Raw genomic sequence first — 25,470 nt, 5'->3', positions numbered from 1 at the left:
GGTTTTTGTGAACAATTTATGGGATCTTTTATTTCAGGCCATGAAATATGGGACCAACACTTTACATGTCGCGTTTATATTTTTGTTCAGTGTAGTTGACGATCTTAGTTATAGGCCTACTGCTGTGTTAGCCTATAAGATATCTTTGAGTTCCATGCGCAAATTTCTTTAGTCAACTATGGATCCCAGTGTATCAATGTGTCCATATGACAGAGGCTGGTGCTCTTGCATTAGTTGAATTTTAACTTTTAGATTGTATAATTTTAATTCAGATTTTATGATTAACCACGTGACAATAATTTTCTGAATCAAAAACTTGTTATGCAAATTAAAATCCTAACTGCCACGCAGATCGGTAGAAATGGTAGGATAAATTGTAAGCTTCCCAAAACTTGACACTTGTGCGCTGCCTATGGTCTTTACTATAACAAGAGCGTGCACACACAAGAGTTCCCATGAAAAAAACGTGCTCCTTATGGATATCGGATGCCCATCCAATGGATTTGTTCTCACACTGGCCCTGGGAGGTGGTTTAAAGAAAGATGACTGGCATACATATTTTCCTCCTCATTTCCATTATCTTTTAGTGAACACCCATTATTCATGATTTCTGTAACCCAACTAAATATGACAGATTATGAAGCAAACCAAGCACATGTACAACTTTACAGCCAACAAGCTTCTAACAAACAAAAAAACTTAACAAATAACAACACATAACAAAATCCGTACAGGCAGCAAACTTTCTGATTGTGTATGTTTTTCCTGCTGGGTAGCTCCACTGTTGTGACATTTTCACAGTCACTGAGCCTGATGTGTTTGAAAGGGGGCTCTAACAGAGGGCAGCTCAGTACTCCTGACACATGTCAGGCCATGATATTACATGTACTGTAGGATTAAGCAGACTTCTACAAATGAGCTAAATCCCCCGTGAACAACAGCCTACGGTGTGACCCACACAACCTAAAGGTCTATAACCTAATGTTTATACAAGTCTTTCTCTCTCTCCCATATGTAGGATGCTTTTATTCTTAATTTAGAAATGTCACACAGTGAGGGTAACACAGTGGGGGGGTGGAGGGGGTGATATGGGGGTAGCATTGTGATCTTCACTCATCCTCTGCCATTATGCTATTCCCCAGCCAACGTCCTAATTTCCTATACAAATTGTGTAGCAGCCCTTTCCTGCAGTCAAATACCAAATCACCCTCTAGTGTCCTCATGGGTGGAATGTTATTCATATTTTTCATAATTAATACACCTTTTTTTTTCAACTGCCGAAAATCCGGTGTTTCAATATCAAACGGTTGTGTTATATTTCAGTCTTCTGTGATGTATATAAAGTGTAATATTGGGATGCAAACTCAAAATGTAATACATTCCAACTCTATATCAGACAGGTGTACTTTTTTAAGCCCATAACCATACTGTATACTGTATGTTTCAAAGATTTATTTAAGACTACTTTCTAAATGTAATCCATTACAATTACTAGTTACCTGTTCAAAATTGTAATTGTTAACATAACTTTTGGATTACCCAAACTCAGTACGCAATCTGATTACTTTCAGTTACTTTTAGATTACGTTACCCTTAAGATGCATTAGAGGAAGACAAAAACAAATATTACCAATTGAACAACATATATTGCAGGATAAATCAATGTTAGAGTTTACATAGATCACCATAAATGGATGGTGCATTTTACTAAATGTGTTGGTTATGTAGGGTTCTTCTAACCTATTGCTGCCACTTCAAATAATACAGTTAGGCTTCATCTTTACATTAAAAACCAAACTCTGTCAGATTTCCAGTCATTCCAATGAATTAAATACTCCTTGATCTTCAAGAGTAGGACTTGGAAATATACAGTAGATTAGCCAAATTGTTTTACCTGTGCATAACCCAAAAAGTAAGGAATTGTTTGCCTACTCTGTTTATGTTGTTGTAATGGAGGACTGATTGGGCTTATTGCTTTGAGTTGAAAAATAAATTCTCCTCTCATGGAATGGCACGATCTGAGTACTGCCGAAAAGTGCTATTTGCATGTGAAAAATGTATGCCATATGCTGTTTACGTTTTTTTTTTGGTGACACTTTGATATCTCGATCATTTGCAGCTGTTTAAGTCTATCAAAAAGTATGCGAGTTTGAGCATGTGTACCGGTCGGCCTATGGATATTTGTTTTTGAATCAGTATGAATTATATTGAACAATAAAATCCTCACTCGTGGTCTTCTTAGGAACTCCCACAATATGCAGCTGTTGCAAAAGCGCATTTTTTACTGGCTGTCCACTGGTCTCAAAAAACAATGATTGATAAGCAGCTTACAATTCAATTAAACCATTATTGGGTTAAAATACACAAACATTTGTGAACAGCCATCCACAACAACCACAATCCGTAAGGCGCAAATAGCTAAATGAGAGAGTAGCAGTGTGATTAACATCAATGCTCTATGTAGATATCAATAAAAAGTTATATTCGTATCACCCGTAGGCTACACCAGCAGTCATACCATTGGAAGACATAGCTTGGACTGTAGCCTACAAAAAAATCCTATTGCTGCTCTTTCCCACGATCCATCAAACACATTTGGCGTGTCATCATTGGTCTCTGACGTGGTCAGACTCGATCAGGCAGAACAAACTTAAACTTGCACCTTTTTTCAATGCTGATTTGAATATCATTGAGAAAACGGAACGGTATCAAATAATTTTTTCACAAACATCCTGTCACGTCTTGACCTTTTGTAAGATGTCATTTTCTATAGTAGTGTAGGTCAGGGCGTGACAGGGGGTATTTTTGGGTGGTTTTCTATGTTATCTATTTCTATGTGGTTATTCTAGGTTTCTATTTCTATGTTGGGGTTTTGGGATGATCTCCAATTAGAGGCAGCCGGTCCCTGTTGTCTCTAATTGGAGATCATATTTAAGTAGGGGTTTTTTCCACTTGTGTTTGTGGGTTGTTAATTTTTGAGTAGTGTTATTTTCTCTGTGTCACGGTTTGTTGTTACAAGTATTTTGGTGTGTTGCAAATGTTTCACGGAATAAATAAATATGTGGAACTACAACCATGCTGCGCGTTGGTCCGATCCTTTGAACAGCCGTGACACATCCTTTCTGAAGTTAAAAGTAAATTCTAGAAGTAATGCGGTTTTTCAATTGTTTCTGTAATCATATTAAAATATTTTTGCTGGTAACGGAACAGATTACAGTTACAGTTTTTTTGTAATCAGTTTAATGGAACGTATTACTCCCCAAACCTGCTCACAGGGGAGGTTGAGTAATCATTATCTCTTTAACAGAACCCGGGCATCTTTGCATTCATACAGTCTTTGTAACTCGTATAGAGTTTTGAGTTGAGACTATTTCCTCATTGCCTCACGTCAGCTAGCACTGATTTGTCTGATAATTCTGGATAGCTTAAAATAATTTTGGCTACATTATGCTGTCCTAACATTTGAAAATGTTACCAAGGTGACATTGTCCACTAAACCACCTTTCATCCTCAAAAGAGTCAGAGTTAATTTTACAAAATCTGTAGCTAATATTGACTTTAGGTATTCACTACCTAATTATACATCTAGCTAAGGTGTTTTGTGGTGGTAGAATCAGTATTTATGAAATCAGTGGTGTCAAGTACTTAGGTAAACATACTTTATAGTACTACCAAAGTAGTTTTTTGGGGGTATCTGTACTTTTCTTGACAACTTTATTTTACTTCACTACATTCCAAAAGAAAATAATGTACTTTTTACTCCATACATTTTCCCTGACACCCAAAAGTACTCGTTACATTTTTAATGTTTCGCAGGACAAGAAAATGTTCCAATTCAAGCACTTATCAAGAGAACATTCCCAGTCATCCCTACTGCCTTTGATCTGGCGGACTCACTAAACACAAACTCTTTGTTTGTAAATTATGTCTATGTGTTGGAGTGTGCCCCTGGCTATCTAAAAAATAAAATTAAAATAAATGAAATTATCTGTACCATTCCTTTTACTTTTGATACTTAAGTATATTTTAGAAATAATCTTTACTTTTGATACTTAAGTATATTTAAAACCAAATACTTTTAGTAGTATTTTACTGGGTGACTTTCACTTTACTTGAGTCATTTTCTATTAAGGTATTTTTACTTAAGGAACGTAGGAGTGACGCCATCTGATGTGAGAAAATGACTATTTCCTCTCATCTAAGTGGTTTACTATTACTGCAGGTGTTAAGAAATGTGAAATATAGTGTGACAAGTAGCCTACAGTAGTATGCTAGTAAGTGACAGTGGTAGTGAAATAATGTGATGGCTTGTTATACTTTCAGAGCTGAATACTGAAATGAGATGGCTTCCAATTGCCTGTGTTTATGTGAGCTAACGAGTAGCACAATGCCATGCTCTTATCATGGAAATGACAAATACAACAAATCTCATTTGAATAACAATAAAAGTAAATGCAATAGCCATTTTCAAATACTCAAATTTCAATATGCGACTACCGACACAACACCCTCTATCCTTTTGTTTGTTGCAAGAATTTGTAAATTAAATTCTGCCACCATCCTGGATAAGTCACAAGTCACAATTGATTTTACATTGAATTTATTTCTGGGAAATATAATTACATGAGAAAATGATTGCTATACCCAACAAACGTTGACTGTCGAACATTAAAAACCTATTATCAAAGGGAACAATTTGCCAGATATATCGTGGAGGACAAATCTAGCCATATATATGTGAAGATGAAGACCAAACACCAGGTAGTAATTATCAATCATCATCAAGATCCTGTCTGGACCGCAGTACCCATGGCAACAGGCCCACATCGCAGCATGTATGTTTACAGGAAATTGAACAGTCCTTTTTCAGTTCAGCCTCTCGCTTCCCTACCTCACAGGTGAACACAGCATTTAACTGCCAGCATTTAACTACATTGCCCTTAAGTGGGCATACACACTTCCATTATGTCCACTACTATTCCATCTGGTTGGTTTAACCACAGAGCCAAACGTTAACAGCCCTGCAAGCTAATGATGCAGCTGAAGACACAAGTCCGTAATATCTCGATGTTGTTTAATAAGGACACAGAGGTTTAAGTTCCCAAGCAAAGATCAAGGCTCTTTTTTGTTGTTCATGTCTCTGTTCCTCAGTTTGTAGTTGTACATATACTAAATGCCTTAGTACAGAACTACATTCCATGTCATAAAGGCTCAAACTAGCTTAGATAGAAAAGTGTCTACTGTATGTCATTTTAAAAGGGTTGTGTGAAGAGAATATTTTTGTGACATCTTACCCAACAACCCTCTGATACTTTACTTATACTGAATAACCATGCTCTTTCATCCTTCTGGAATTAATATTCAATTTACTTAAAACAAGATCTGCTAATTAACATGATTAGCAAATAAACCAAAAGCAATTTGAGCTAAAATTGGCAGGAGTGCGGATGAATTTGCCTTGTTTATTATTGCTGTCATTTTCCACTGCAGCTTTATTTATGCAGTGTTGTGTATGCCCCCCTTGGGAGGGAACATTACTCTTTCATCATATCAAATGAAGTGAAACGGAGTTATTCCAGGAAGAGCCAATTAAACTGTTCAAACACGTTTATTATGAAATCATTCTCATTGGATGGAGTGTGTTTGAGGGTGTGAATGTGTATGCTTTGTGCTGTGCAAACTCAACGTTGTAGTGCTTGAGTGTACACTAATGTACACTAATATAAAGGTACACTCAACCATTGAATTCCCCCTATACCATTCCCACATGTACAATACAATACATTTAACTTAAACCTAGAGATAACACGTTTTCTTTACTCTTTCAGAATCAAATCAAAATGTAACTTAAGCACACCTAAATCTCTCCTTCTCTGTCTTCCATTCTTTTCACCCACTTTCCTCTTCATGTGACACACTCATGCTCTTTGCAGTGTGTCATTGGGACTCATTAACACAGATCATTCTCTGAACTCTGCCAGCTTAAACCAAAACAAGGCTGACAAGCTGAGTAAGGAATGCACTGAACTCTGACCTCAATCTTGATAACATCACCCTACTCCATTTAGATCCAGTTACAGTGTGTGATTTTAACATACAAACGTTCTGCCCCCACACCACCATCATACATCTTATCTGCCCTGTCCCATTAGCAAATATATGTAATTAAAAATATGAAAACAGATACATTGATAGTGTCATGATCTAAAAATACATATATGGAGAGTTTACATGTTGGAGAGTTTACATGTTGGAGAGTTTACAAAGTCCAGTTTCAGATTTGCCTAGTGCCTTTGAGTTGGCAGTGTCGCTTAATGGCTATTGTTTAAAGAGAAAAAAAACCTTTTAAGGATGAAAGTCAAGCATAACAACACACAGAGGGGCTGTCCCAAATATGGCATGTCTTTCCATGAGCGCCAATGTAAAACAGACAAAATTACGTAATGTGGGATTTGCTAAAAATGGGCTAACCTTCAAACGTTTCCAGATTATTGCTATTGACAGAGTGAAACAAAAACTAAATGGGTCTGGGGTTTTAAATAACCAAACAATCTGTTTCATATATAACTACCGAGCAGTGGAGGAGCTCAAGACTTATGCTATTCATTACCGGAAGGGAGAAATCACAGCGACCTATAAATAAATGAATGCACGGATAAATGCACCCATACATCAATAAACCATATTTATTCTCATAGATTACGCTCTGGTTACATTTGATGGGATTGAGTTAACCAAAGAGCTATCGTTACGACTTTATCATGTAAAATCTTCCAGCATGGTGATTATAAATAATCATATTCATTTCAAATAGGTCAGGGCATGCTTTTCCACTATACCTATTGTCTGATTGTAGGGCAATCTATTCTTCTGAGAAATAGTGAGATATTTCCCTCGATGACTAACAAAAAGGCCTTCCTCCATTGTACTGTAATGAGGATGTGAGAGAGTAGTGTAAGTAAAAATGATGCTATTTACGATACTCATAAACTATGTTCAAAAAGACCAACATGCTCCTACCTGCAAATATGAGGAGCAAAATAGCCCCCTCACAACATACTTAAACTTCAAGGGTGTATAATACCATCACTCATGACTCATGGATCTGACTCGAGGCTCCAGCATTCTACTCCTCAACCTCTATAAGATGTGTTGTGTAGGAATTAAGCCACATCAAGAGCCTGTGAAAGTCTTCTCCCTCCTCGCTCTGTCCAGATAAATGATACCTCTCCAGGCTTTTTTCTGTACAGACTAAAAGGCCTATAATAATGTGCATCTGGGCAGCTTGTCCTGTATGTTTCTAATTAAGATGAAAAATTAGGGATACTATGCTTCACCACACAGTCATGCTAATTCAGTGGACAGAAAATGCTTTTAGTTCAATACCAATGTGAGGTTCTTGCTAACATCTTGTGGAAAAACTTAGTGTATATGAGAAAATAAAAGCTATATGATTACCCAAATACATTAAAACAGTGCCAGCTATATAACCTGATCTTAGCTTAGAAAAAAAAAGATTTCAGAGCAGACATTATTCCAATCTATATGGGAGAGCACATGTTAACAGTTTAGCAGGATAAAAATGGGCCTGTCTTAGGCAATCTCCAGCTTTACTGAGATTCAGTGGAGGGGAGTGACACAGGCACACAAAGGAAATCATTCCTTTATCAGTGTGTTTACATTCTGGCCTCATACTGGCCATGCTACAGTGCTTTTACAGGAACATTAACACAGTTTACACTCCAGAGCAAGTGTCCTTCATTTCACAATACGTTAAAAATAGAATCTCTTTAGGATCTATGCATCTGGTAAGCATTAATATCCAGCAATAAATCCCCCGCCCCCCCCCCCCCCCCCCCCCGGGGATTACTAAAATAATTCAGATGGATTCCAGAAAATGCTCCTCTTTAATGAACATTAAAACAAATATGAGTGGAAACATCTCAAACAGGCAAACAATAACAACCATTTTTGCATAAATAGATAGATTCTATTTCCTTTCCAGACATAGCAGCTAGAATAAAAGACTAAACGAAGGAACGAGCCTGTAGTTTCACCTCAAACATGAGTGCCTCATCAGCTTTCAAAACACTGTTTGTTTAAGCAATGGGTATTATGTTTCTCAGAGGTGGGGGCAGGGAGGGTAAGCAACATTATTACTTTGTTGCAGGAAAAGAAGAATAACATGACTCAAAATTTTCTGAAAGCATGGTTCCACAGTTGTCAGGCAGGTAATTATACCAATGTTCAAGATAACAACATGTTCTCGGACAGCATATTCTAACCACAGAATTACAATTCTAGTATGATTGCCAAAGAGCAAAGGTCATCATACTGCCTCTATCTCTCAGTGGAACTGCCTTGGAACACTAATATTACTTCAAACTTTTCTTCCTTGTTTATGTAATTCATCATTTTTGTTCTATCATATCTGTGTGGTTGTACAGAAGAGTATTTTCACAGAAAATGTGATAATAATATGTGATAGTCACATTGTAAATACCCTCTCTGCAGTTTGGTAGAAATTAGGCTACATGAATATGGAAATAGGAAGAAAGTTGTCTGACATCATGTCAAGTTGCCTTGCTATTACTAGGGCCTTGAGTAACCAAACCATAATAAACCCTCAAGTTTATATAAATGACAGTGTCACTTATTGGCCCCCTCTAGATAGCAGAATTGTAATTATCAGCAGTGTTCCAGTAAGTCTGCAGTGACACAAATGACATTATGTCCACACGCCCTGAGGTGGCTGTTTGTCAACAGAACGTCTGTTAAAGGGGCAACCCTAGAAAAAGATTTGGCCAATGATAAAGGTCAGGATTAGCGTTGGAAAAGCATAAATACAATCGTTTACGGTCACTTCTAGCTATAACAACGGCCCATTATTCACTGCCCCTGGCACTTGACCTAATAAAAATCTGGATTAAACATGGGTGAATTTAATGTTTCCTAACATGAATAAAACACACATTAATGTGGCGGATTGAGAGAACTGGTGTTTACATAAAGGAATTTCAGTTAGAGTGTGAAAAAGGCTTGTGCCTGAATATGGTGTAACACTAACAGGGGCTGGCACTATGAGCCAGTAGTATGAGCCAGTAGTATGAGCTAGAGGTCGACCGATTAATCGGAATGGCCGATTAATTAGGGCCGATTTCAAGTTTTCATAACAATCGGTAATCGGTATTTTTGGACACCGATTTGACGATTTTTTAAAAATGTATTATTATTATAATTTTTTTATACACCTTTATTTAACTAGGCATGTCAGTTAAGAACACATTCTTATTTTCAATGACGGCCTAGGAACGGTGGGTTAACTGCCTTGTTCAGGGGCAGAACGACAGATTTTTACCTTGTCAGCTCGGGGATTCGTTTTTGCAACCTTCCGGTTACTAGTCCAACGCTCTAACCACATGCCTTACATTGCACTCCACGAGGAGTCTGCGTGGCAGGCTGACTACCTGTTATGCGAGGGCAGCAAGAAGCCAAGGTAAGTTGCTAGCTAGCATTAAACTTATCTTATAAAAAACTATCAATCTTAACATAATCACTAGTTAACTACACATGGTTGATGATATTACTAGTTTAACTAGCGTGTCCTGCGTTGCATATAATCGATGCGGTGCCTGTTAATTTCTCATTGAATCACAGCCTACTTCGACAAACGGGTGATGATTTAACAAGCGCATTTGCGAAAAACGCACTGTCGTTGCACCAATGTACCTAACCATAAACATCAATGCCTTTCTTTAAAATCAATACACAAGTATATATTTTTAAACTTGCATATTTAGTTAATATTGCCTGCTAACATGAATTTCTTATAACTAGGGAAATTGTGTCACTTCTCTTGCGTTCCGTGCAAGCAGTCAGGGTATATGCAGCAGTTTGGGCCGCCTGGCTCATTGCGAACTGTGTGAAGTCCATTTATTCCTAACAAAGGCCGTAATTAATTATGACATAACATTGAAGGTTGTACAATGTAACAGCAATATTTAGACTTAGAGATGCCATCCGTTAGATAAAATACGGAACGGTTCCATATTTCACTGAAAGAATAAACGTTTTGTTTTCGAAATTATAGTTTCCGGATTTGACCATTTTAATGACCAAAGGCTCGTATTTCTGTGTGTTATTATGTTATAATTAAGTCTATGATTTGATAGAGCAGTCTGACTGAGCGATGGTAGGCACCAGCATGCTCGTAAGCATTCATTCAAACAGCACTTTTGTGTGTTTGCCAGCAGACTTCAACCCTATCAACTCCCGAGATTAGGCTGGTGTAACCGATGTGAAATGGCTAGCTAGTTAGCGGGGTGCGCGCTAATAGCGTTTCAAATGTCACTCGCTCTGAGACTTGGAGTAGTTGTTCCCCTTGCTCTGCATGGGTAACGCTGCTTCGAGGGTGGCTGTTGTCGATGTGTTCCTGGTTCGAGCCCAGGTAGGAGCGAGGAGAGGGACGGAAGCTATACTGTTACACTGGCAATGCTAAAGTGCCTATAAGAACATCCAATAGTCAAAGGTATATGAAATACAAATCATATAGAGAGAAATAGTCCTATAATTCCTATAAAAACTACAACCTAAAACTTCTTACCTGGGAATATTGAAGACTCATGTTAAACTCAGGAACCACCAGCTTTCATATATTCTCATGTTCTGAGCAAGGAACTTAAATGTTAGCTTTTTATACATGGCACATATTGCACTTTTACTTTTTTCTCCAACACTTTGTTTTTGCATTATTTAAATCAAATTGAACATGTTTCATTATTTATTTGAGGCTAAATTGATTTTTATTGATGTATTATATTAAGTTAAAATAAGTGTTCATTCAGTATTGTTGTAATTGTCATTATTACAAATAAATACAAAAAAATCGTCCGGTATCGGCGTTGAAAAATCATAATCGGTCGACCTCTAGTATGAGCCAGTAGTATGAGCGCTGGCACTATGAGCCAGTAGTACGAGCACTGGCACTATGAGCCAGTAGTACGAGCGCTGGCACTATGAGCCAGTAGTATGAGAGCTGGCACTATGAGCCAGTAGTATGAGAGCTGGCACTATGAGCCAGTAGTACGAGTGCTGGCACTATGAGCCAGTAGTATGAGAGCTGGCACTATGAGCCAGTAGTATGAGAGCTGGCACTATGAGCCAGTAGTACGAGCGCTGGCACTATGAGCCAGTAGTACGAGCGCTGGCACTATGAGCCAGTAGTACGAGCACTGGCACTATGAGCCAGTAGTACGAGCGCTGGCACTATGAGCCAGTAGTACGAGCGCTGGCACTATGAGCCAGTAGTATGAGAGCTGGCACTATGAGGCAATAGTATGAGCGCTGGCACTATGAGCCAGTAGTACGAGCACTGGCACTATGAGCCAGTAGTACGAGCGCTGGCACTATGAGGCAATAGTATGAGCGCTGGCACTATGAGCCAGTAGTATGAGAGCTGGCACTATGAGCCAGTAGTACGAGCGCTGGCACTATGAGGCAATAGTATGAGCGCTGGCACTATGAGCCAGTAGTATGAGAGCTGGCACTATGAGCCAGTAGTATGAGCGCTGGCACTATGAGCCAGTAGTATGAGCAGCAGCAGAATGTGAGCATGCTATTCATACAGTGTTTTCCTAGGTATGAAACTGATTCCCCTCACCTCCTCGCTTCTCAGTTTAAAATTCAATTACTCACACTGACAATCTCTCCAAAACATTTGACCTGTTCCTCAATTACTATGAGTTAAGCTATACAACAGTGCTCTTTGTGGAAACGCACAAAGTTAAAGAAAGACTATCTTAAGGGCCGATGATACTCAGTCTGGTGTGTTTTGAAGGGTTGGGGTCAGTTCAATTTCAATTCAGTCAATTTAGGAAGTGAATTGAATCATCTCAAGTCCATAGGGCATTTTGAAATCATGAATTGAATTTCAATCCATCCCCTGAAGTGACTTGAATCAAAGTAGAAGTGACTCCACCCTGGGTGGTGTTTAGTCGGCGCAAAATTGGAGAAAACCTTTTGAAACTGAGCAGTTACTACCTGCACCCTAGCGCTTTGGGATTTACCGAACTCTTCGCAGATGCTCTCATTCTGCAGCAGGGTGGGGTGTTCGAAGGTGTCCCTGCAGTAGAGGATGCGTGTGGTGTCGTGTTGGGAGACGATTCCGCCCAAAGCCAGCACGGTGTGGTCCGTCAGCAGGGCAGACGGCTGCTCTCTGAGCCGGGCCAGGACCGAGCGGTACCGACAGTACTGGGGGTAGCTCATCACCAGCACCTTCTTGCCGTCATCTTCCTGGCCTGGAACAAAACAAATGTAGAAACAAACAGTTAGCCCTAGTTTCAAACAAATATAGTTTAAATCCACACACACACACGCTGATAATGACACATTTCACTTGGATAGGGGAATTAATAATACTTTATGTATGACGTAAACTGATAATAGCAGAGGCAAAGGGAAAGCAAATGTCTAGGCAACAGAGATTTTCACATCTAGATTGACAGGTTTTAACAAGCAACTTATAGGTAAATTCAAGCAGCAGTTTTCCCAGGATTGTTCATTTTAGGAAAACAAGCATGTAAGAAATGCCCCTTAAGGCAGTCTTGTCATTCAGAAACAGGCAGTTTATGTAGAAAATGTTGTAACCTTCTTAGAGAAAACCACAGACAATCCATCAAAATCTACCAGCTGATATGGCTATGTATATCATGCAATATATGACAGGAAAAAAACATATACTTTATGGTGGTGAAATATACTAGTATTGAGCCCAAACCGTGTACTGTTAGACATGAAATAATAAAATATACCACTTGGCCCATATAAGCATTAAAATCCACCATGTATGCATTGCAACACATCTACAGAAATGCAAGGTTGAGTTGGCAAAACTGCTAGACCAGGGCAAGGGAAAGATAAATCATAAAGAAATGGAACACTCCCTCATTCACCCTCCCTTCTCCCTCCCTATTTCTCTTGTTCTCTCTCTTTCACTCTGCATACAGTATAGACCGAATATTTAGCTATTAGAATTTGTTGAACAATCCCTGGGTAGCATTACTTGGCACATATCCAGCCGGAGGTGTTATGCATAATGAGGTGTTGAATGCAGGCATTCTGTAGTAGCACCTACTCAAACATTCCATAACATAACAATGGGGATTTTTATATGAGGTACTGTACATGTACTAGGTTTTGGGTGATATGGATAATAATTAATATCATGATTGTCGATGATAATCATCGATATGAAATATGATCTGAATAGTTCTACAAAAATGAGTATTTCTATCGTACAGGGTCAGGTGGCACACCTCTATTTGACACCATTCATTTGCAGCCCAGCCCTACTTGGTACCATAGTCCAATAGAGCCACCCTTCACAGACAACCGAGCCAGTTAACTACACATGACTAATTCTTCAAAAGGGAGGGGATGAAAGCCCCCTCCTCAAACACACACACCACAGATGTGTGTTTCTGTGGTCGCATGCAATTACTGCTTGGTGGCACTTGGTTTTTATCCAAATGTCAAGGATTTTATTTGAACTAGCCAACCCTGGAACCTGGCAATCTCCTGAGGGCCCTCCCAGCATTCTCTTGATTAGATTCAACTTGCTGGGGAAGAAGCCATGGGGCATTTACTGTATAGTAGCACTAAGTACCTGTGTGTGCATGAAAGTGCGAGTGTGTGTGTGTGTATGTGTGTGTGTGTGTGGTGTGTGTGTGTGTGTGTGTGTGTGTGTGTGTGTGAGAGAGAGAGAAAGTGCGTGTGCATAATGGTATACACACTTTATGTCCCTTTGTTCGTAAAGTCTGACCTTTCCAAATAAAGGACATTGTTATCTTTACATAATAATTTTAATTGGCTGGGGCCTTAGCTCTGTCACTAGAGAGTTAAAATCCGGAGAGAAAGGACATTATGTAATTGATCTCTCTCTGTTTTTACTACTTTCGACTAAAGCAGCTGGTTTTTGACAAGAAGCTTTTGTGTAGGACCTAGAGGCACTTCTATGATGATTAAACTACCATGTAACAGATAGTTATTTATTTTTATGCATCGTCAAGCCATCTCAAAACTAATAAACACAACACAGTGTCTGTATCATCAGCATAAACACAATGTGACAGGTTGTAATCAAAACCATTCAAGACAGGTGATTACTACTCATAACCGAGGACATATAAGAGTGTATTACACAATATGCAATTCAACTGTAACTATACAGTAGATGGATTATAGTGCCTCCATAAGCAATCTAAGTGCAGAACTCAATTACAAGGTAACTCAAGGACAAGGTCGATGAATCTGGGATACAGGCCTACTATTTATAATACCGCTGCTTCCTGCATCACCATTACTCTGAACAACCATAGGCAATGAGCGCATTTTTGCTTTTCACTTCTCCGGTCATTGATAACAACCCTTTCAAACCTACTTGTGGGTTTCCTTCCATTGAGATTGCATGGTGAAGAGTAAAGGAACATGCATTTTCAAACACAGACTCCAAAAAACGATTTTATGCTAGGAAAAACCCAATGTATTAACCAAATTGCTTTTGTAAACTGTATGGCTTACATTTCAAACAAGCTTAAAATCATTACACCAGGCAAAAGAACTGACAAGATCTTTCAAAAGACTGTGACTGAAGTTCTGTTCACTGGGGCAAAAATGCGGACATACATCATTCTCATACAATCTGTCAGTCGCTAAGTCCTAAATCACTCACTCAGCTGAAATTTGCTGTTGTCAAAATGTCCACATTATCTAACCAGCCAAGGAATTTACTGAAGCTTAATGTGATAGGGTTTGAGAGAGGTAATAAATGTATGAGCCAATAACGTCACTTTGATATCTGTTCTTACAGTAGGTACCCCACAGATATCAAAACAACATGTAAAGCTTTTCAAAGTAGAGGGAATAAACGAGGGAAACTGGAGAAGGAGACTATTTTGTATTCTCTCTCCATCCACTACCTTTTTGCTGTTCAGCTCTGTATTGATTTCAGAGGTTGCCTTGTTTCCATTTACCAAAGACTTCTTTCATAATGTATAACACATAACGGATTCATCCTACTCTCTTTCCTGCAGCATATACACTTTTCATATAAAGGACGACACAGAGAGCTATATGCATGCTGGCTCTCAAGCTGTTTGTTTTTATTGAACCAAAAAAGCACAGCATCTGCCAGTAATAAATATTGGATGGAATGCAAAAAGACAATCATATTTCAGTAACGACTAGCTTGTCCTCCCTAAGGGGGGAAAAAAAATCAAAACCCCTTCATATTCATGACGCATAATGTATCCACCATGATTCAATGGGCTCCAATCACCACTGCTACATTACACTCAAGTATTGACTCGCCTCTTCACAACAACCAATAATATCAGCTGCATCAAAAAATGGCCCGGTTTAGATCAGCCCTAAGAGAACTATTAGTCCCTGTTATATTCACAAGGCATGTCCGTAAAGCCTTCAAAGCGAATGGTATTCTCACAAAAGGCCACAAACACCCAGAGGAAATGTTCTATTGAAATGGTATGAAGGGCAGCAGAGGGCTGCTCTCTCTGCAAGTTGGTTCCTGTTCTTAATTATCTAACAGCACTAAAGTGCCTCTTTCTGTTCTAGATTTTTTAAGGAGTGGAGAGGGGGAGGGTGTCCTCCTGAGACAAAAATAAACATTTATATAATTTTCACCTCCATTTATTCAAGTGTGCTGCGCAAGAATTCAGGCCAGCTATATGCATACAGAAGAAAAAAACTGCACAATTACTCTACACACTGTTCTTAATTTGGTTCCAGATGTTCTCACAGTTCACATCATTTTTTTGTTGCAATAAACGACATTTAAAAAAACATACTCCTATTTCAAAATGGTTTAGAAAAAGAACGCAGCACTTTCCCTTTGTTGATTTATGTGATTCTATTACATTAAACATTCCTTCCCCTAAGCGGGCTCTGCTCCCTAGCAACAAGCGCTAGCAGCTCTAATGTCGTTGGCATGGGGCCAGTGTAAGCTGTCTGCGTTATTGATTGCTAGATTGAAAAGTTTGCATTTAATAGGCTCTGTAATACATGATGAAATTATTCAGAGCTCCTTGCGCCAAATTGGTTCCTTTGACTATCAAAGACTATGGCTATTACAAATAAGGCAGCATCCCAATGTTCCAGAGGTTTTATGCCTCCTAAACCAAATTATAGCTCCAACCCTGCATCACCACAACCATACTCCAAACATAAGACCCATAATTGCCTATACCAGAAAGGTATTATTGTTAGGAACAAGAAAGTTGACTTAGACAAGCAGAAACAGAGATTTTACCGAACTGACAGTCAATATCTTTTGTCCGTGGTAAACAGGCCCCAACAGCGTACCTTGGTCTTTGTTTTATTCATCCAGTGAGATTAATGGCTCTGTTTGCCTTTCCGAATCCAGATACTGCAGTATAGCACTACTCCTCATTCACAAATTATTAACAGTGGCCAGGCTGTTATATGAAAACCATACCCAAAGGAGATTATCAGTGTAAATGACTGGTTCTAAGGATGAAAAGAAGGCCAGGGAAAATCAGAGGCATTTAATTCCACTACTTCTACAGTACCAGACAAAAGTTTGGACACACCTACTCATTCAAGGGTTTTTCTTTATTTTACTATTTTCTATATTGTAGAATAATAGTGAAGACATCAAAACTATGAAATAACACATACGGAATCATGTAGTAACCAAAAAAGTGTTAAAACAAATAAAAATATATTTTATATTCTTCAAAGTAGCCACCCTTCGCCTTTGACAGCTTTGCACACTCTTGGAATTCTCCCAATCAGCTTCACCTGGAATGCTTTTCCAACAGTCTTGAAGGAGTTCCCACATATGCTGAGCACTTGTTGGCTGCTTTTCCTTCACTCTGCAGTCCAACTCATCCCAAACCATCTCAATTGGGTTGAGGTCAGGTGATTGTGGAGGCCAGGTCATCTGATGCAGCACTCCATCACTCTCCTTCTTGATCAAATAGCCCTTACACAGCCTGGAGGTGTGTTGGGTCATTGTCCAGTTGAAAAACAAATGATAGTCCCACTAAGCGCAAACCAGATGGGATGGCATATCGCTGCAGAATACTGTGGTAGCCATGCTGGTTAAGTGTGCCTTGAATTCTAAATAAATCACTGACCGTGTCACCAGCAAAGCACCATTACACCTCCTCCTCCATGCTTCACGGTGGGAACCACACATACTCCAAACAGTCTCCCGAGTGGTACAGCGGACTAAGGCACTACATCTCAGTGATAGAGGCGTCACTACAGACCCTGGTTCGATCCCAGGCTGTATCACAACCAGCAGTGATCGGGAGTCCCATAGGGCGGCGTACAGCTGACCCAGCAATTTCTAAGGCTGGTAACTCTAAATTAACTTATCCTCTGCAGCAGAGGTAACTCTGGGTCTTCCTTTCCTGTGGCGGTCCTCATGAGAGCCAGTTGCATCATAGGGCTTGATGGTTTTTGCAACTGCACTTGAAGAAACTTTAAAGTTCTCGAAATTTTCCGGATTGACTGACCTTCATGTCTTAAAGTAATGATGGATTGTTGTTTCTTTTTGCTTATTTGAGATGTTCTAACCATAATATGGACTTGGTCTTTTACCAAATAGGGCTATCTTCTGTATACCACCCCTACCTTGTCACAACACAACTGATTGGCTCAAATGCATTAAGAAGGAAAGAAATTCCACAAATTAACTTTTAACAAGGCACGTCTGTTAACTGAAATGACTACCTCATCAAGCTGGTTGAGAGAATGCCAAGAGTGTGCAATGCTGTCATCAAGGCAAAGGGTGGCTACTTTGAAGAATCTCAAATATAAAACATATTTTGATTTGTTTAACCTCTCTAGGCTAGGCGGGACGAATTCGTCCCACCTACGTAACAGCCACTGCTATCCTGTGGCGCGATTTTCAAAACCTTAAAAATCCTATTACTTCAATTTCTCAAACATATGACTATTTTACAGCCATTTAAAGACAAGACTCTCGTTAATCTAACCACACTGTCCGATTTCAAAAAGGCTTTACAACGAAAGCAAAACATTAGATTATGTCAGCAGAGTACCAAGCCAGAAATAATCAGACACCCATTTTTCAAGCCAGCATATAATGTCACCAAAACCCAGAAGACAGCTAAATGCAGCACTAACCTTTGATGATCTTCATCAGATGACAACCCTAGGACATTATGTTATACAATACATGCATGTTTTGTTCAATCAAGTTCATATTTATATCAAAAACCAGCTTTTTACATTAGCATGTGACGTTCAGAACTAGCATACCCCCCGCAAACTTCCGGGGAATTCGCTAACATTTTACTAAATTACTCACGATAAACGTTCACAAAAAGCATAACAATTATTTTAAGAATTATAGATACAGACCTCCTCTATGCACTCGATATGTCCGATTTTAAAATAGCTTTTTGGTGAAAGCACATTTTGCAATATTCTAAGTACATAGCCCAGGCATCACGGGCTCGCTATTTAGACACCCGGCAAGTTTAGCACTCACCATAATCATATTTACTATTATAAAAGTTTCATTACCTTTTGTTGTCTTCGTCAGAATACACACCCAGGACTGCTACTTCAATAACAAATGTTGGTTTGGTCCAAAATAATCCATCGTTATATCCGAATAGCGGTGTTTTGTTCGTGCGTTCCAGACACTATCCGAAATAGTAAAGAAGTGTCACGCGCATGGCGCAATTCGTGACAATAACATTCTAAGTATTCCATTACCGTACTTCGAAGCATGTCAACCGCTGTTTAAAATCAATTTTTACGAAATTTTTCTCGTAGAAAAGCGATAATATTCCGACAGGGAATCTCCTTTTCGGCAAACAGAGGAAAAAATCCCAAAGGCGGGGGCGGTCGGGGTCACGCGCATAAGCCAGTGTCTCTTGATCGGCCACTTGAGAAAGGCGATAATGTGTTTCAGCCTGGGGCTGGAATGACGACATTCTGTTTTTTCCCGGGCTCTGAGAGCCTATGGAAGACGTGGGAAGTGTCACGTTAGAGCAGAGATCCTTAGTAAATGATAGAGATGGAAAAGAAGTTCAACAAATGGTCAGACAGGCCACTTCCTGTAAAGGAATCTCTCAGGTTTTGACCTGCCATTTGAGTTCTGTTATACTCACAGACACCATTCAAACAGTTTTAGAAAATTTAGGGTGTTTTCTATCCATATGTAATAAGTATATGCATATTCTAGTTACTGGGTAGGAGTGGTAACCAGATTAAATCGGGTATGTTTTTTATCCAGCCGTGTCAATGCTGCCCCCTAGCCCTAACAGGTTAACACTTTTTTGGTTACTACATGATTCCATATGTGTTCTTTCATAGTTTTGATGTCTTCCCTATTATTCTACAATGTAGAAAATTGTAAAAATAAAGAAAAACCCTTGAATGAGTAGGTGTGTCCTAACTTTTGACTGGTACTGTAAGTTTAAAGGGGTTTTCTCCCAGGTGACGATATACAATCTCTTCTGATGGGCCGGCCTTTGCATTTGTCATGCGGCATTGTTCGACACAAACTCAATTGAGCAGCTGTAATCTTGGATCATAACGATCATGAATGAGTTCATGGCCTATACATTTTCCGTGCATTCTAGAATATAATTGATGAGAGTATTCCTTTAAATATAACTTTAATGGGACACAGAGTTCCCATTTGAGCCAAGATTTGAAATTGGGTCAGAGGGAATTACATGTCATTCCTGATGAAACTTGCTGTGTATATTTCCTCAAAGCCCCCCCCCAATTGAAAAATCATGGTAGATCACTGAGGGCATACAGAGTATAAAAAAGAACATGACTTAATATTTCAGTTAAAGACAGAAAGAAAGGGGAGTAAACTACAGACTATTGAGGACATGCATGTTTCCTATTCTACGGACTATAATGAGAGAAGAGGGGGTGGGGGCTGTCACTCAACAGAGCCCATTGTGAATTCCTGTCATTATGTAAGAAACTCTCATATTAGCAGATCTGTACAGGGAAGCTTAAAATAAACAGTAGATAGGCTAAGCCAACTGGAACTAATTAAATAATTACATCCAGTACAATGAACAATTTACATGGATGAATGTAAGAACAACTACTGGAACATTTATTTCTAATAACGGAATAATGATATTAGTGCCATATTGATGAAACAATGTTGTTTTTTGTCCCCAAAATGTAAAACCTTGAACAGTTACATATAGAAATATTCATATTGTTGTGCAAAAATAATATTGTTGTGTAAAAATAAGATTGGCATAAAGTGCCTCCAAAAATCCATGATGTATGCCTAAAAGAAACTGTTCACTCTCCTTTTTAATTCGTTTTCACAACAATAACTGGGATAAATGGTGGAGTAACAGGGCTAATGAATAAAACTGATCTTAACAAGTGGCCGACACATAGAAGATGGAAATGAAATAACTCCCAGGACAACACGATGGAAAAAAGAGTCTATGAATTATTAAGTCTATGAACTAGCCCTATGTCTTTCTTTGTTCTACCTGTGAGAAGTATCACACTTTTTAGAAACAACAAAACATTGCTCATACTGTCTAAAGGTACTTCCCAAACGTAACACTTCGTATGGGTAAACTAACCGTAACATTTTAAAGGTAGACTCAGCGATATGACGCAGGTGCACAAAGTAAACAGAATAGTGGGTCAATTTCCGCAACAACTAAGAGCATTGAACGCAAGGCTAAACTTCTTAGCTGTTTTGGTCCTGTACCTACCACGCTCTAACAACATGAAGGGAACCCATGCACATGCGCAGATAATGTGTGTGACTGTGTGAGAGCGGAATCTTGCATCTCGCTCATCGGAATATCTGTGGTGCTGCTTGTGGCAACGTCATTTCGCTGAGTCCACCTTTAAATATCCACATTATTCAATATGATTTACAAATACTGAAACTTTTCTTAAACAATGTCAGTGGGAAGGCAATCATTGACCCTGAGTTTGACAGCACTAACAACCCCCCACTGACAAAAATGACTTTGTTCCTGTGCAGTGAATATGAATGGCAAAGCTGTTTTTGCAGTGTGGGTTTCTCGCAGTGCAGTTCTGATTGAATTCCAGCGTGTAACTGTAATCTGCACAAAAAGACTGCAACTGGAGCAGCATGAAATGCATTCATAACGAAGATAGACTAATATATGTTCTCATGAAATATTCAATGATATTATGGTGGGATGATGGGCTGGCAATAAAAACTAAAGGGCAAGGCATACTGACTCTACGAGCCTTAGCAGCCTATATAATAAAAGCCACATTGTATATTCGCAAACAAAGTGAATGCCCTCAAGTTGAAATTAATAATGTCACTATGATGGCTTTAAGAAAAGTGTGTGTGTGTGTGTGTGTTTGGTTCTGTGTATGCGTGTGTCTGTGTATCGTGTCTGTGCATGCATGTGTGCATGTTGACGTCTATTTATCCTGTCTTTTTCTGCTCAACTGTAATGAAACGAATCCAATAAAGATAACTTGATTAGGGAATCTTTGAGTGGAGTAATGCTCCCTCTATGTGTCTAGCTGTTTGGGATGGCTTTCATGTTATAGGAGAGGTCACATCAATAACAGATATGTTGTTTCAGAGCTGGTTAATGGACAGACAAAACCCTTCATTTCCTCTGTGAGATCACCCCTGGGTTCCCATTGTTTAACAGTCCACCAGAAAAGCCTCTCACCCCCTGAAGCACACAGGTGAAAAACAGCTTGAAATTACAAACATTATCTGACATTTTGAAAGAAAATGAAATGAATAAACTGGTTTTGCCAACGGAATCCAAATTTGATTACAAAGCACATGCCTGCTAGAACGTGTTTTTCTGGCCCATTCAAATTCCAGGCATGCTCAAACGCTCCCCACATCTAATAGATTTTTCCACCCCGCCACACAATTTACTGCTTACAGATTTAGAATTATTTGGCTTCCGGCCAAACTTCAGTCATAAGGGAATTAATGATATGAGCAGATCAGTGAGCGAAAAACAGCTTGTGATTCTCTCTCCAACAGGTTTGAAAATAATGAAAAGGACATGCCCATAAACCAAAACCCACTGCTATCAGAGTCACACAATCAATAGAACACTCCATTGAATTACTTCAAAGCTTAGGATAGTTCAAGAATTAGTTTGAGGAAATTGCATAGGGAGAGAAAATGACAAAGGGAGCGTATGGCATCTATCTGATTAACACACAGTTGAATGAAGAATATGCTTTACAACAAGACATTCTTTGATTTCAAATCCATGCCATTGTCTATAGGATCACAATATATGTGTCATCATCTGTTTCCTCCCACAGTATAATAGAAAAGCTACATAAACTACAATCATATGTTTATTACTGGGATAATTCAAGCTAGAGAAAGAAATCTGGTTTCTATTCTCTTATCATTCCGCTGAGCTCTCTCTGAAAGATAATGCGAAGGTTATAATCTATAGGCTGTATCAATTCAAAATATTTAAACTGAAACATTTTCTGAAGATTGCCAGTGGCAGCATCTGGACAGTTATAAATAATGTATAATGCTTTATGCACTGGATTAATTATATTTATATGGAGCACCTGTGAAACATACCATTTTCATTCAAATAGGAATGTACATGTTGTTAACTAGAAAGCAGCATGGTTGAATGTTCTTCATGTAAATAATTTAATCATCGACCTCCAGCTAGGTGAGAAGAGAGGGGGCTAGAGAAAGAGTAAAAAATGTGACCTTGCACAATTCATGTCATCATGTCACAGCACAAGTCTTTCTGGGTGAAAGAGCTGCAGTTGTGAAGAATGAATCATGACCCAAATGATCCACACATGTTCTCTCTTTCTTCTTGCTCTTTCTTCTCGCTCGCTCTCTCTCTCTCTCTCTCTCTCTCACTCTCTCAACCCTCATTTCCTTCCTCAACATCGGGGCTTTTCTTAATTGTTGGAACATACAGTAGATGGCTAGATGCAGATACTGATGTCACAGTAATATACTGCATGTAAAAAGCTTGAAGTGAAAAATATATATTAAAATAAACATCTTAAGCCATATATCTTTTACCAGATGTCCTGTATGGTAGAGATCCCATATCATATTATTCTTGTAACAACACATTGAGGGTTCTCCTATATCTTCCCCAGAAATTACATATTTGTCAAATAGAACACAGGTAGTCCGTTCAACACCAGATTATATTTGTACAATCTCTTTATTCCTCACTGTATTACACATCTATCCGTCTCCTGTCCAGTCCACTGGAATAGAACAAGAAGAAACCAATTTTGACAGGCCCAAAATTGGGACAGTTCTCTTGGGGATCGATGTAAACTTTCCCTGCTAAGGCTGCATGGTGGAATTGCTCTCTTTACACCTGCAAGTCCAGATAAGTGTAATTTTGCTCTTAACCCCGACCATTTAGTATGTGGAGAGCCTTGAAAACAGTTAATTCTTCCTCAAGTCGGCACTTGAATTATAATAGCCATCTCCACTCTCGCTTCACGCTGTAAAAAAAATCACTGTGGTCGATGTGGCGCTCTAGCTAGCAGGCAAGGCAAGGGCACTGTTTTTGAAATTAATTACAGTGGAGATCTCGGTTTTCCTATCCTTTGTGATCAGAGCACATAGCTTAGTTGCTATAATATCACATCATATAATTCACATAAACAATAGCACTGTGATTCTGCTATTCATGACACATTTGTAGAGAGCATTATTTAAGCTTTCCATGCACTGCACTTCTCATTGACTGTCTGCCAGGAAATATTTGGATGCACTAGCATACAAAATGTTTCCCTCGAACAATAGAACAGTGTATTACTATTTAGCGCACAATTGATTTCCATGCAATCTCTGTCAGTATCCTGTTCTTTCAATGAATAAATGGCCCTGATATATACTGTAGATCATCCATGTTATGAATAGAACTGATAAAGCACGAAAGCTCTATCCAACAATAAGAAACTCAATGAGTTATAAATAATAATTTCCCCCAAATATCTAAAATCAAATAATGATTCAGAAGCTTTTACAAAACCTACTTTGCTAGTGGCAGGACACTCGAGGAAAGCATGCAATATCTCTTGTTGATTCATATTTAATTTCAATCATCAGCTCATCACAGCCAAACTGCAGCTCACTGGAATAGCGTGCCTTTGTTGAATGATTCCTCTCTTATCGTTAGAGAGCCAACGGCAGGCAAGCGAGGGAACACATGCCACAGGGCTAGGGCTGCTGGTGCCCTGCCAGGGGAGTTCTGCTGACCCGGCACATTCAGCTGGCAGCCAGTGAGAGACTCCACTGGAGGGACAAGTGCATTTACACAGCCTGATGGAGTCATTAATGGCTACATCGCTCATTAGCATCACACAGACACAGACAATATTAGAAGGTGACGAGACTGACATCAGAAAAATCGATACAGCTTTTTTTGTCCCTCTGATATTTTCTGCTATTCCTATTACATAATCACCACAAACGCACATATAGAGAAGCACTGGCGCACACGCACACACACACTCACACACACACACACACACACACACACACACACACACACACACACACACTATTGATTCCTCATGTAGTAGAATGACAAAGCGGCCATTATTGATTCTCCAATCCACTTTCTGTATGAAAATGTAATGATATAGAGTGTATTCAAGGGCAATGTAACACTCAAATGAAAAAACAAGCAAGCTCTCCAGCTACTGGAGGATATATGCATCATATACAACACCCAAAACAATACCACCCATCAATAGCCCATTCTGAAGGGCTTTTTCTCAATTTTCTTTGTCTATGTTGTACCTTCTTTCAGTTATTCTCTAGTCAAATGTTTTTGGTAGTGGAAAAATAATTTTTTGCAAAACATTACAGCAGTATCTCTAGAAATCCCAAATTGATACAACTATGTGTGACAAGACCTTCTACTTGTATTGACGTCAATAGGAGATTTTTATATGAAGACAGAAAGGACTCTGTTAACTACGAATTAAAAGAAAAAACTAAATAGAAAAACATGAAATTGGAGTTAGAGAATGTGGAATGTGTCACTAACATTCTATGACAATTATGCTACTTCATCTGAAGGGGTAAAAACTAAAATATACTCAAAGTCCTTCACATTTCTTCTGTTTAAATAAACCAGCAAATATTTAATATCTGCAAGGATTAGCATGACTCATCAGCCTCCTTTATATCTTGTGATTCATGTTCTGTTCAATGCAGCAGTAAAATACCACAATGAGCAGTGTTGAACCATGAGGGCCTTCTATGCCTTAAGAGAAGGCCTAAGGATTTATGAAATAATTGTCCTTTTTTATTTAATCTTTTCAATCATATTTTAATGATGTTCTGATTTAAAGATGCAGTCCGGGATCTTAATTAAAACCCCTTACACTGGCCTCCCGAGTGGCACAGGGGACTATGGA

At 38.9% G+C, this 25,470-nt stretch overlaps 1 protein-coding gene across 1 annotated transcript in view; it reads right to left on the bottom strand.

The window, feature by feature from the left end:
- LOC106607837 (AT-rich interactive domain-containing protein 5B) overlaps positions 1–25,470 on the bottom strand; it is an 84,107-nt gene that overhangs the window by 43,984 nt on the left and 14,653 nt on the right. The window contains exon 4 of the mRNA XM_014205248.3: positions 12,066–12,296. Within this exon, the coding sequence (XP_014060723.2) occupies positions 12,066–12,296 (231 nt within the window). The remainder of the gene's footprint in view (positions 1–12,065; positions 12,297–25,470) is intronic.

The sequence above is a fragment of the Salmo salar genome, chromosome 01, assembly GCF_965601325.2.
Source record: "Salmo salar chromosome 01, fSalSal1, whole genome shotgun sequence".
NCBI classification, from domain to species: domain Eukaryota; kingdom Metazoa; phylum Chordata; class Actinopteri; order Salmoniformes; family Salmonidae; genus Salmo; species Salmo salar.
The sequence above is the reverse complement of the archived record's forward strand: the minus strand, read 5'-3'. Positions and strand labels throughout refer to the sequence as shown.